A 14,681-nucleotide genomic window follows, 5' to 3' on the forward strand; every position below is an offset into this window, starting at 1 on the left:
TGGACACTCTTCCACTCTGGAGTTGCCCCTGGTGAGAGGCGCCGAGCAGGAGAGGGCATACTTATTGCCCCCCATCTTGGTGCCTGTGTGTTGGGGTTCACCCCAGTGAATGAGAGGGTGGCCTCCCTCCACCTAGGTGTGGGGGGATGGGTTCTGACTGTCATTTGTGCTTATGCACCAAACGGCAGTTCAGATTATCCGCCCTTTTTGGAGTCCTTAGAGGGGGTACTGGAAAGTGCACCTCCTGGGGACTCCCTTGTTCTGCTGGGGGACTTCAATGCTCACGTGGGCAATGACAGTGAGACCTGGAGGGGTGTGGTTGGGAGAAACGGCCCCCCTGATCTGAACCTGTGTGGTGTTCTGTTGTTGGACTTCTGTGCTCGTCATGGATTGTCAATAACAAACACCATGTTCAAGCATAAGTGTGTCCATATGTGCTCTTGGTACCAGGACACCCAAGGCTGCAGTTCAATGATCGACTTTGTCATCGTCTCATCTGATCTGTGGCCACATGTCTTGGACAATCAGGTGAAGAGAGGAGCGGAGCTGTCCACTGATCACTACCTGGTGGTGAGTTGGCTCTGATGGTGAGTGAGGATGCCGGTCAGACCTGGCAGACCCAAATATGTTGTGAGGGTTTGCTGGGAACGTCTGGCAGAGTTTCCTGTGAGACGGAGTTTTAACTCCCACCTCTGGGAGAACTTCAAACATGTTCCGGGGAAGGTGGGGGACATTGAATCCGAGCGGGCCATGTTCCATGCCTGTTTTGTCAAGGAGGCTTACCAGAGCTGTGGCTGCAAGGTTGTCGGTGTTTGTCGTGGCAGCAACCCTCGAACCCGGTGGTGGACACCGTCGGTGAGAGATGCTGTCAGGCTGAAGAAGGAGTCCTATCGGGCCTTTTTGGTCTTTGGGACCACGGAAGCAGCTGATGGGTACCGGCAGTCCAAGCGACATGCAGCTCGAGTGGTCGTTGAGGCAAAAACTTGGGAATGGGAGGAGTTTGGAGAGGCCATGGAGAATGACTTCTGCTCGGCTTCTATACAATTCTGGTCCACCATTTGGCATCTCGGGGGGGAAAGCGGTACGCCACCAACACTGTTTATAGTGGGAGTGGTGTGCTGCTGACCTCAACTCGGGATGTCGTGGGTCGGTGGGCAGAATACTTTGAAGACCTCCTCAATCCCACTGGCACGCTTCCAATGAGGAAGCAGAGCCTGGGGTCTCTGGGTCAGGCCCTCCAATCTCTGGTGCTGAGGTCACCGAGGTGGTTAAAAAGCTCTTTGGTGGCAGAGCCCCAGGAGTGGATGAGATTCGCCCTGAGTTCCTTAAGGCTCTGGATGTTGTAGGGTTGTATTGGCGTATGCGACTCTGGAATATTGCGTGGACATCTGGGGAAGTTCCCCTGGATTGGCAGATTGGGGTGGTGGTCCCCCTATTCAAAAAGGGGGACCGTAGGGTGTTTTCCAACTACAGGGGGTCATGCTCTTAAGCCTCCCTGGTAAGGTCTATTAGGGGGTTCTGGAGAGGAGGGTCCGTTGGATAGTCGAACCTCGGATTCAGGAGGAGCAGTGCGGTTTTCGTCCTAGTCGTGGAACACTGGACTAGCTCTACACTCTCAGCAGGGTCCTGGAGGGTGCGTGGGAGTTTGCCCAACCGGTCTACATGTGCTTTGTGGACTTGGAGAAGACATTTGACTGAGTCCCTCGGGGAACCCTGTGGGGGGTACTCTGGGAGTATGGGGTACCGGGCCCTTTGATACGGGCTGTTAGGTCCCTGTATGACCGGTGTCAGAGCCTGGTCCGCATTGCCAGCAGTAAGTCGGGCTTGTTCCCGGTGAGAGTTGGACTCCACCAAGGTTGCCCTTTGTCACCGATTCTGTTCATAATTTTTATGGACAGAATTTCTAGGTGCAGCCAAGGTGTTGAGGGGATCCGTTTTGGTGGCCTTAGGATTGAGTCTCTGCTTTCTGCAGATGATGTGGTCCTATTGGCTTCATCAGATTGTGATCTACAGCTTTCGCTGGAGCGGTTCGCAGCCGAGTGCGACGCGGCCGGGATGAGGATCAGTTCCTCCAAATCCGAGGCCATGGTCTTGTGCCGGAAAAGGGTAGAGTGCTCTCTCCGGGTCAGGGAGGGGGTCCTGCCCCAAGTGGAGGAGTTCAAGTATCTTGGGGTCTTGTTAACGAATGAGGGAAAAATGGAACGTGAGATCGATAGGCGGATAGGTGCAGCGTCTGCAGTGAAGCGGGCGCTGTACCGGTCTGTCGTGGTGAAGAGAGAGCTAAGTCAAAGGCAAAGCACTCAATTTAACAATCGATCCACGTTCCTACCCTCATCTATGGTCACGAGATTTGAGTTGTGACCGAAAGAACAAGATCTCGGATACAAGCGGCTGAAATGAGTTTTCTCCGCAGGTTGTCTGGGCTCTCCCTTAGAGATAGGGTGAGAAGCTCGATCATCCGGGAGAGACTCAGAGTAGAGCCGCTGCTTCTCCACATCGAGAAGAGCCAGTTGAGGTGGCTCGGGCATCTGTTTAGGATGCCTCCTGGACGCCTCCCTGGTGAGGTGTTTCGAACACGTCCCACCGGGAGGAGATCCAGAGGAAGACCCAGGACACGCTGGAGGGACTATGTTTCTCGGCTGGCCTGGGAACGCCTCGGGATTCCCCCGGAGCAGGTGGACCAAGTGACTGGGGAGAGGAAAGTCTCGGCCTCCCTACTTTGGCTGCTACCCCCGCGACCTGACCCCGGATAAGCGGAAGAAAATGGATGGATGGATGGATGGATGATGTAATGGGCGGCTGTGGATGAGTGGCTAGAGCAGTCATCCTCCAATGCAGGAGTTGGGGGTTCGAATCCACCAGCAGTCACATGTCGAAGTGTCCCTGGGCAAGACACTGAACCCCTCGTTGCCTCTGATGTGTGTCCCATTGGTGTATGAATGTGACCTAAAGCACTGATTAGTCTCTTTAGAATGATTTGTTCAATTAGCTTTGTAGAGATCTAGTAGAGTGCTGTATGAATGGGTAAATGAGGACACAGAATGTAGTGTAAAGCACTTTGAGTATCTCGATAAGATAGAAAGGTGCTATATAAGTACAGTCCATTTGTAATACGTCCTGAAATCTATTTTTGAACACGGCAGCAGTCCTACACATCAGTATTTTGAGCCCTCTTGAGAATCCTTACCCAGGTTTTCGATGGAGTAATATCTCTGTTTGCTGTCCACGCAGACCGTCTCTGCGTATGGACTTCCCACGCCGTATCCAATGATGTAACCTCGGACCAGGATGTTGGGGCTGAGCGGTGGAGTCCAGGACATGATTATGCTATTGGGCAGAGGGCGGACATGCAGGGAGCTGGGCTGGTCGGGTACCTGACTCTCTGAAAAAGCAACAAGAAAAAACATCAAAGAAGAAGAAAATCCATTGGTTACAGCTCTGTGATTCAGTTCAATTCAGTTCAATTCAATTCAGTGTTTTTATATCGTGCCAATTCAAGTTCAAAGCTTGTCATTAAAAAAACAAAACAAAACAAAAAAAAGTTACTTTAAGCCACTGTGGAAAAAAACAGGCTAAACCAGAGCTATTCAACAAAACTGCGCAGGGGGCCACAGTTTCTGAAAGCCAGCAGGCCAGGGGCTGTACACCCAGCGATTAAAGCTGTTATGTAAATCAATTAAGTATTACAATGATATGTTACCTTTAAAATGTTTATTTTATTGTATTGAATCATAAATGCAATAAACAGAACCCAAAAACCAAAACCAAAACCCAAACCCAGAACCCCCCCCCCAAAAAAAAAAAAAAATTACTGAAGTCGTTGGCAGGATGAAGTCACCAGCTGGCCGGAAATGGCTCGCAGGCCACCAGTTGAGTAGCCCTGTGTTAAGCCATTTAGCGACATAATGAACCCTCCCAGGACCTAACACTTGGTGTTATTCCTTAGCATCAAATCAGATTATGCTTCTCTCAAATCCCAGAGGGAGACATTTCATATCACTTTATTGAGTGATCATCCATCGAAACAAGATTAACATCTTGAGCCGACACCCCCCCACCACACACACACCCAAGTAAACGCAGTTAGCATGGATGTGTTTGCTGTTTTGATTTTAGTGACTTCCTGCAGACCAGAACATCGAGGTTCTAAGCTTCCACTCCCAGTCAGAAATATAAGATGGATTTACAGTATTTACACTTTGAAGAAAACAAAAGCTAAATTAAAAACTAAAACGAGGATGTAGAAACAAACTGTGATGTCACAAACATTTTTTATGTTTTCCACTTTATTATTCTTATATTTTGCACCCATAAATAAATCAAATTTTACTCCTTTCTCTTACACCACGTTCCCAGCACTCCATCTCCTCCTCCCCGGAGACGAAACCTGAGCTTCTTCATTTCACTGAAGCTATTTGCTGCTTAAAGATTTATGCATGTTTGGACTGTGAGGAAGATGTTGTCGGACAGATTACAGTGCTCAAACAAACACATGTACCATCCAGGTCGTTCTCCGGGGTCTCTGCAATGTACCAATCGCTGGCCGGACCTGTCCCATTCACCGTCATTGCTGCCAGCTGGAAACTGTACTGACTGCCCTTCTCCAAACCTGTGGACAGGAGGAGAAGCCATTATAGATGACATTTATTGTTGAACTTTTTAGCCCTTTAGCGGAGCTGCTTTGAATAATCAGAGGATTGTGGCTCCACAGGAAGAGGTCGAAAACTCACAACATGGCTGGTTTATACTGAGGGAAAAAAAGGATTCTATTTTCATCTTATTTTTAAAAAAGGGGAGTGGTTTCGCAGAGGTTAGAGAATGTGGGCCTGTGATCGGAAGATCATCGGTTCGACTCCCAGTACAAACAACATCAAAATGTGGGTGGGATAGGTGAGACACCCACATCTGCCTCCACCCTCACTTGCCTCACTCTGGGCCCTTGAGCAAAGCCCTTAACCCTCACCATCTGCTCCTCCTGGTGCTCTAGATAGCAGCTCTCTGCTCCACACAGAGTGCTGTGGTGGCTCGGTAGTCGGTGGTTGTCAGGAAGGGCATCCGTTGTAAAAAAAAATAATTGCCAAGTCTTTGTGTGGCTTAGTTTGCTGTGGCGACCCCTGATGAAGGAATCAGCTGAAAGATGAAAAATTATAATCTTGTTTAAAGTGAATATTGGACTAAAAATCTTCCATTTTGTATTTCCCTCGGCTGTGATCGCTGGTGACTAACTAAAGACTAGGGGCAGCCATTTTAAGCAAAAGCAATAAGCAACCGTTAAGCTCATGGCGGTCGCCTCCAGGCCCAGCTGACAAGTTTGAGCAGATGGCTTCATAGATTCCTTTAGGGCTGTGGTGTGCAGTCCTGGTCTTTGAGGGCCACCATCCTGCAGGTTTTATTTGTTTTCTGTTCATAAGCAGGTCTTCAAGTTCTGCACAAGTCTGTTAATCACTTGTTTATTCAAATCAGCTGTGTTGAAGCAGAGGAACAGCTAAATCATGCAGATCTTCGATTTTAAACATGCAGAATTGTGGTCCCCAAGGACCAGGATTGGGGGACAGCTGATCCTATTCATGCAGGATAGTGGCCCACAAGAACCAGGAATGAGTGACAGATAGCTTCAGGATGGAGGTGGGATTGCATTAAGGATTGGCTCTGAGCCCCTTCTCGTTTGCTCTGGTGATGGACTGACTAACTGATGAGGTCATGCAGAAATCCCCATGGACTATGATGTTTGCAGATGACATTGTGATCTGTGGTGAGAACAGAGAACGGTGGAAGAGAACTTGAAGAAGTGGATGTATGCACTTGAAAGAAGAGGAATGAAAGTCAGCCATAGTAAGACAGAGTACATGTGTGTGAATGAGAGGGAGGCTGGTGGAACAGTGAGGCTACAAGGAGAAGAGGTCACACAGCTGTAGGACTTCAAGTACTTGGGGTCCACTGTCCAAGAAAATGGGGAGTGTGGTAAAGAGGTGAAAAAGAGAGTCCAGGCAGGATGAAGTGGATGGAGAAAGTTTCAGGAGTTATTTGTGACAAAAAGGTGTCAGCAAAAGTCAAAGGAAAAGTTTACATGACACTTGTGAGACCAGCTATATTGTATGATCTGGAGACAGTGGCACTGACAAAAAGACAGGAGAAAGAACTGGAAGTGGCATAAATGAAGATGTTGAGGTTCTCCTTAGGAGTGACATGGATGGATAAGATTAGGAATGACATCATCAGAGGTACAGCAAAGGTCGAACAACTGGGAGATAAAGTTAGAGAGGCCAGAAGGTTTGGACATGTCCAGAGGAGGAACAGTGGGTATATTGGTAGAAGGATGTTAGAAATGCAGCTGCCAGGAAAAAAACAAAGAGGAAGGCCAAAGAGTAGATACTGTATATGGATGCAGTTAGAGAGGACATGGAGGTAGTTGGAGTGAGGACAGAGGATGCTGAGGACAGAGGATGCTGAGGACAGAGTGAGATTGAGGAGGTTGACTTGATGTAGCAACCCCTGAAGAGGGACAGACCGAAAGAAGAAGAGGAAGAAGAAGAAAAATAGGTCTAGCTGCTTCGCCAAGCTCGAGTAATTGCAAATGGTGGATCGGGTGTTTTGAAAAGTTTATCAAAGATCCACTGACTCCGCCCCTGACCAATCAGTGACTGACAGTGTTCTGACGTCATGTTTTGGTGCCAGCTCAGCTCGCTTGGTACCCCAGAAAAATGGGTCCTGAAAAAGGGGCTGGCTCCACAAAAAAGTGCTAGTGGAAAAAGCCTTGGAACCGTACCGAGCCAAGTCAAATCATGCTGAAATGGAGCTATGGGCTTTTCTGTATCCATATATCTTCTCTTTGGCCTTCCTCTTTGTCTTTTTCCTGTCAGCTGCATTTTTAACATCCTTCTACCAATATACTCACTGTCCCTCCTCTGGACACGACCAAACCATCTCAGTCTGGCCCCTCTAACGTTATCTCCCAGTTGTTCAACCAGTGATGTATCTCTGATGATCCCATTCCTAAACTTATCCATCCTTGTCACTCCTAAGTAGAACCTAAACATCTTAATTTCTGCTACTTCCAGTTCTTTCTCCTGTCTTTTTGACAATGCCACTGTCTCCAGACCATACAGCATAGCTGGTCTCACAACTGTCTTGTAAACTTTTCTTTTGACCATCCAGATATACACGAAACGCTACTGTTTGCTAACACTTAGCATGAAAAATGGCTATAAATTATGGGATTAGCATACCGCCTTTACTTAATGTCGTACGACCATAAACTTCTGTGATAAATCCACAACGCCAAATATTATTCCTCGGTATGCAATGAAATATGCAGTTTAAAGTTTGGAAATCTAGAAGGCAAGGAGTGTGCTTGTATCTACTTAGCTTCTTCATATATTTCAGCACCAAAACTCCAGAAGACACTGATTGACTGGAATGAAAGTTTACCTGTGATTTCATTGGTTGAAATTTTTACCTCTTCGTAAACTTCCATTGTCGCCACACAAATCACATGACACAGGTCTGTTATGAGTGGGGGTGGTGGGGTGTTTCCTTCCCTCTAGTCTGAATGCATTCCTGTATGCGCTGCATACAGGCAGATTATAGAGACTGCTGTGCTCAGGCTGACAGTTTATTAAAAAGCTGGAGAACTAGATATTTTGCTTGGGCATTGGAGCAGTTGTCTCAACTGCGCAGCATACAGTAGATTTTCTTGTGTGCATATAATGTGAAAGCAGTGCAAGATTGCACAGGTGCACAGCAGAGGGAACATTGGCCTATACTCATAAAGTCTGGGGTTACAGTACGTAACAAATGTTCTGCATTCAGCGAATAGTTTTGATGCTCCAGAGTGTTACAGCCTCAGGTCTGTACTGCCTTTCTTCTTTTGCAGTTTTTGTAGTTTTTTTCTGTACTGCCTGGTTGCTGCTGGCTTGCTGCCTCCCTCTATTGGTGGACTCTCGACCAAGGCTTCAAGGCTCACCTGTCCAAAGATGATTGGCTGGAAGAGATTTGGACGGCACCGCCCATCCATCGATTGTCAATAAGGAGGCCAGAAGGAGGAAGAAGATCATAAAACCCAGCCCTGCTCTTCCGTCAGAGCTTCTGTGCTTAATGTGCAGTATGCCAATCTTTGGTGGCGCAGCCAAATTGTGGTTTTCAACTGTCTTGCTTTGTCTTATTGGCTCTGACAGACTGTGACCCTTGTAGCAAAGACAGATTTGTTTGTTAGGAGATTTAATTCTCATTCTGGAGCCACTTGTGTTAGTTTGATCATTGTTAATATGGGTTAAATATTTTGTTTGGTTTGGAATTTTCACTTTGTTTTCAAGTACTTCGGTCATTTTTCAGAACAATAAGTTATTCTAGTTTTTAGTTAATCTGTGTGAAGAACGCCAGCTATTGCTGTGTTTTTGTTTAGTATCTTGTAAACACAGCCAAAATAAATTGTCCCTTATTATTTTTTTACACAAACTTTTGTTTCACATCATTTATGTTGCGTCCAAAGTGAGCCGGGATGTAACAAGAGTTCATTTTGTTTCCTTTACCTAATAATTTTATCCAAACAATTCATGAAAATTATGATTTTTTTAAATCAAATTTTAATAATTAAACAAGAAGTCACATTGATCATCGCCGCTCTTTAAACTTTTAGCTGATGGCTTTACACAACACGGGATGGTGAAATGGACCTAAGAGTCGTACCTGTGAACAGGTACCAGAAGTTGTTGGGTTCGATGGCCTCCTGGTCTCCGCGGCGACCAGTCTTCCTGTACCTGATCTTGTAGGCGGAGATGAGCCCATTCTGAGCGTTGCGAGGCGGTGGCTGCCATGACACCTTGATGCTCTGAAGACAAAATAAATAAATAAAAATAATAATTTATAGCTCTGCAGGAACACATCCTGTTTGTTTATTGATTGATCTACAGCAGTCTCCAACAGGTGGACTAAAGTCCAGATCTGAGCCCAGATCTGTTCGTATATTTCAGCTTGAATTAGGTAACTCATATACAATATTCTTTTAAACAATCTTGTTTTAAGTTTTTGCTTTTTTTTTTTTTTTTTTTAGAAAAAAAAAACACACAAAGAAAGCAAAAGAACACAGAACAAAATCCCTTCTCACCCCACCCCTCCCACACTGGGTCAGTCACACATACATAAATAGTTTATACATGTTCTCAACAAATGACAGAAAATGCTGCCAAGTGTTCTAGAATCTTCCTGTAGAACCCTTCAGGGTGTATCTGACTTTTTTGCAGATGGATATGGTAAATGACCTCTCTTATCAAATATATATAGGCTGGGGGGTGTTGGTCTTTCCAATTGCACACAATGAGCCTCCTGGCCAAAAGAGAGCCATTGGCCGTTACATCCTTCTTGTATTTGCTGAAGGACGTATCCACAGGGACCACCCCAAACAGTGAGATGAGCAGGGATGGGTGTACAGTTTTGCCACATTTCCCAGAGAAGGTGTCATAAATAGATTACTAAAAGGTCTGCAGGTTGGGACAGGTCCAGGATGTATACAAGATTTAAGCTGGAGTTTGTTTACAACGATTGCATGTGTGGTCCGGGTTGGCTTTTTGTTAATTCAACCTTTATTTATACAGATTAATCACATTTAGCCGCGGGTACTCATTTACAAGTGAGACATGTTTAGACAGGCAAAAAGTAGAGAAAACGTGACAACAGGGTGAGGAGGCAAAAAAAATCACAACTGACACTAAGCCCTGGCCAAGGCAGAGTGCCAGAAATTGAAAGAAAATCTCGTGCATAAAACAACACAGTGATGTAGACATTCTGCAGAGGGGAAGGAGAGGCGGCAAAGGTGGAGAGATTGTCCATGAACACTGCCAGAGGTTCTGTAGTAGTTCTGAATAAGAAAGGTACAAGGTTTATTCAGGTAGCTCGCTCTGATAAGGGATCCACAGACATTCTCAAGGGAGCGGAGGTTGACCATTAACACTCCCAGAGGTTCCATAGTAGTCCTGATAAGATGACATTTATTCATTCGAATCACTCTGATAGGTTCTGTTTGGTTATGGCTCATTTCTTTCTGACTAATTAATAATATAGGATATACTATAGGATAATATAATAGCATAAGAACTATTAGTTAGCTCTTGAAGCAGTTAAATCATATCTGATAGAGTCCAGTTTGTAAATGTAAATAATAAATATCCTGATGCATGCTCAATAATCCAGGTAGAAAAATCCAAAAAAGTTCAATCTGGTCCTCTGGACATTCAAAATAACAAAAAACAAAACAAAGTAAAAAAATATAGAAACGTTTCGTCTCTCATCCGAGAGACTTCCTCAGTCTGAGGTGCTGTTTTCAGCTCAGTCTCTTAAATAGCACCTTCTCAGAGTGGATCAACCAGTTTGCTGCTGACAACCAAAACCAGCTGCTCACATGATCCAGAAGGACTTCTTGGTGTCCATATCTCTGCTGACCTAAACTGGAAAGAGAACACCACAGCGGTCATCAAGAAGGCTCAGCAGAGACTACACTTCTTAAGAGTCCTTAAGAAGCACAACTTGAACACAAAATTGCTGTTGACCTTCTACCACTCGTCCATCGAGAGCCTGCTGACATACTGTATCTCAGTATGGTACGGCAGCTGCACCCTGGCTGACAGGGAGAGGCTTCAGAGAGTAGTCAAGACAGCACAAAAGATCATTGGCTGCCCTCTCCCCTCCCTGATGGACATTTACACATCACGCTGCCTCAACAGAGCAGAAAACATAATCATGGAACGTTCACACCCGGGTTTTGAACTGTTTGACTTGTTACCTTCAGGGAAACGCTACAGGTACATCAGAACAAGAACAAACAGATTCAAGAACAGTTTTTTCCCGAAAGCCATTACCTCACTGAACTCACATATGCACCGATTTAATAATCTAACCTCCCAAACCCCTGGACTTCTACTGTGCAATACTACTGACATTTCATACTCTCAGTCACCTTAACTACCTCACTAATATCCATAATGTGCAATACAATTGTGTAATACTTGTATTTTTTTACTTTCATTATTATATCTATATTGCGTTACATTTTTTATATTTTTAGTGTGTGTTTAATGTGTGTTTTCTTAAGGCGTGTTTTTGCACTGGAAAAAGGAGTGGCTCTTAATTTCATTGTACTGCGTATAATGACAATAAAGGCATTCTGATTCTGATTCTGATTCTAAAGGACCATCAGCCTAACAATGGATCATTAGCACACTGATGGCTGTTTACTGTTCACAGAGGGCTGAGTGATACTAGCAATCACAGCATTGTAAGAGGGGGACAGTTGAACCCGGAGGCCTCCACCCCTGTTTAATGATGGACGATTTCTTTTCACAAAGATGGCCTCCTTTACTCTTCTCTCAAACCATCGTTCCTCTCTGTCCAGGATGTGAACATCTTCATCCTTGAAAGAGTGACCGCTGGCCTGGAGATGAGTGTAGACCACAGAGTCTTGGCCTGATGATGTTGATCTTCTGTGCTGGGCCATCCTTTTGGCCAGTGGCTGTTTAGTTTCCCCGATGTAAGACTGATCACAGCCCTCCTGACACTGAACAACATACACAACATTACTCTGTTTGTGCCGGGGGACTGGATCTTTGGGATGAACCAGTCTTTGCCGTAATGTATTTTGGGGTTTAAAAGCCACTGGTACGTTATGTTTAGAAAATAAACGTCTCAGTTTCTCTGATACTCCCTCAACATACGGAATGACCACTGGTCTGGGTCTGGGTTCCTCCTTTTCACCTGATGGCTGACTGGAGTCCTGTTTGGGTTTCTTCTCTGCTTTCAGGAAGGCCCAGTTAGGATATCCACATTGCTCTAGAGCTTGTTCAATCCTACACAAAACAGGCTGTGTACAATGAAAAACAGAGTTGTCAAAGTAAAATTAAGCAGGAGCTTAAGTATTCACTGGTTGTCATGGTAATAGTGTCGCGTTGATGACGTCATCGTCAATAGCCTGAAGTCCGGGGATAGTGTTTCCATCTCCTCCACACAACCAGTATGTGACATGAGAATTCCTGTACAGTTGCCCATTGATATAAAGTTTATCAACAGTCAGGCGCGTGTTCTTCTTGCTTTTTCTAGCCTCCGCTAGTATCTCGGTCTATTCATGATCTCTGGTGGAAATTTATCACGGATGGAGTAGTTGGATCCTTTTAACTTTCTCCCCTTGGACATGACGGCAGACTTCAACCTGGAGTCAATGACTTTGACCACAATGGGACAAGGTCTTTTTTGGTCTGCTGTAGTTTTCCAAATACGGTGGGCTCTTGAGAAGCGAATAGTTTCAGCTACCTCCGACCTCATTCTCAAGTTGTCCACTAGGAATGCCTTAAGCAGTTCTTCATATTTATGGTAAGTTTCATTATTGACTTGTGGCACACCATGTATTATTATATTGTCCCTCATGCTTCTAGCTTGTAAGTCAAGAATGCTGTTAGACATATTGACTTTGTCTTTTTGGAGTTCTGCTGTCAAGTTTTTTTTATTTTTTTTATTTTAACTAATTAATTAATTAATTAATTTTAATTTTATTATTACTTTATTAGAATTTGCTTTGGGCTTGTTTCAGATGTAATGGACATGGGGATGAAAAACAAAGAAGATAACAAAGCAGAAAAGTGAGAGCAGGGTTAAAAGGTAAAGAAGGAGATAGGAATAGAGGAGAGAGAGAGGGATAAAGAGAACACAAATCAACATAATTGAAGTCTGCCTCTAGACCTGTGAAAAGAAAAAAAAAACAACAAGACAAAACCGAGAAACCACAACAACAAACAACATATATAATGATACTTATAACATCATTAGAAAGTATTTTATACAGTACATGGTAATACAAGATATATTTAGTGGCCACCACAACCCAACTGAGTGTGTATCTGATAAACACCTGAATCTAAACACCTGTGTGAGCATGCTTGTCACTATAAGGTTTCTCCATAAAAATGTTCAATAGTGGAAGTGGGGACCCACAGACCCATCTCCACAGGACACGATGGTAACACAGGGAAGACCGGAACCACAGACACACAGTGGTCCCCAAGCCTGGAACTCCAGGAGTCCCCCAACAGGGACACCCGCACCCCCCAGAGAGAGAAGCAAAGGGAAGCCCTGGGCGATCCCCAGCAACCACAATGCAGAAACCCCAGGAGGCTGTAGCGACAAGTCCACAGGCCCCGCTGGCAACCCGCCCCTCCAGAGTAGATCCGGCCATGGACACCGAGTCCCGAGGTCATACCACCCCCCAACAGAAGCCCGACAGAGCCAGGGCACCCAGGCCCCGGCAGGCAGCCACCAGGGCGGGCCCGCACACACCCTACCACCCAGCCCCAGATGCTGAGAGCCGCTAATGCACCAGTGGCAGGGGGCCCACCACCAGAGGGGAGCTCGACACACCAAATGGGGGGCCAAAATTGATCCAAGAGAGGGGACCACCTAAAACCCAACCTGAGACATAAACAGGCACACAGAGACAGCCCGACAGAGCCTCTGTCGGGCCGTCCATGCGCCCCATCCACCCGACAACAACCACAAGTCGGCCCCAAGGAGCAGCAGCTGAGGAAGGCCGGCCCAGCACACCAATGCATCCCTACAGCCCCACAACACAGGCCCAGAGAAGCTCAGGCACGCCACCCATACACCCCCCACACACACAGCACCCCCCAACGCAAATGTCACATCAGGCTGAACAGCCAGCACCCCGTCAAAGTGAAGCAATGCCCCGACCGCCGCCATGCACCACCAACGACCACACACACACAACCACAGCCGACCCCCTGCCAGAACCCGGCAGCCACCCCAGCCAAAGGGCCGGCCATCGCAACCAGGAACCCTGATCAAAAGATCCAAACAACCCAGGAAGAACCGGAGCACTAGCCCCACCCCCAATCGCCCCCTAAGGCCCAACACCCACCCACAGCTCAGACCCCAACCAAGAAGCCTACCCCCCTCCCTGCCTCGACTCCAAATGTCAAATGGAGAACGAGGGTTTAAGGAAAACAGGAAGACCCAACTCCTCCCTCCTCCCACTCAAATAAGGTGTTGATGCATGTTGTTATATAGTGTGTTTAAAATGGGGGGGGAATGAGGTGGCGACTGGCACAGACCCACCCCCTCCCCAGAGAGCAGGCAGTGCTCATTAACCTCCCCAACCCTTGCCCAGAACCCTAAATGTCTACATGCTACATATGAGAGTGGGCACAGGTCCCAGAGGTGAAAATGATTACACATCCCACCCCCTATATGCCACCGTGTGCCCACTCCAGATCCTATATATGCATGTGTCGAGAGAATGTTATATGTAAGTGTCTAGGTTGTTTAATAAAATTGGGGCCCAGGTCTCCACGAACCATGGAGATGGAGGATCCTCCCCGCAACTCAGTAGTGCACCTGAACCCCAAGGCCCTGCTTGAGTGGTGGTGTGATGGAGTGGGCGGATGAAGATGTTGGGATGGGGGGGAACAACTGAGGTGGCAATGCCCTCCCAGGGGGCCAGCTCCCCCACTGACCCCAATAGGCACCCACATTCTCCAAGATCCACCAGGGGAGGGAGGCTCCAGTACATCCATCTAGGAGCAGGAGGCAGCCGCACCACCAGGGGCCCAGGCCACGGACCGGCACATAGCCCCGAGGACCGACCAGAACCCAGGCCAGCGACCCCCCCCCCCCCCCCCCCCCCCCCC

General features: G+C 46.6%; 1 protein-coding gene across 1 annotated transcript in view; it reads right to left on the reverse strand.

The window, feature by feature from the left end:
- Nucleotides 1-14,681, reverse strand: part of dcc (DCC netrin 1 receptor) — a 506,882-nt gene that overhangs the window by 244,764 nt on the left and 247,437 nt on the right. The window contains exons 11-13 of the mRNA XM_037692532.1: nt 8,686-8,827; nt 4,499-4,609; nt 3,188-3,382 (exon numbers count right to left, since the gene is read on the reverse strand). Coding sequence (XP_037548460.1) covers nt 3,188-3,382; nt 4,499-4,609; nt 8,686-8,827 — 448 coding nt within the window. The remainder of the gene's footprint in view (nt 1-3,187; nt 3,383-4,498; nt 4,610-8,685; nt 8,828-14,681) is intronic.

This window comes from Nematolebias whitei, chromosome 18 (genome assembly GCF_014905685.2).
Source record: "Nematolebias whitei isolate Nwh7 chromosome 18, NemWhi1, whole genome shotgun sequence".
Classification (NCBI taxonomy): Eukaryota; Metazoa; Chordata; class Actinopteri; order Cyprinodontiformes; family Rivulidae; genus Nematolebias; species Nematolebias whitei.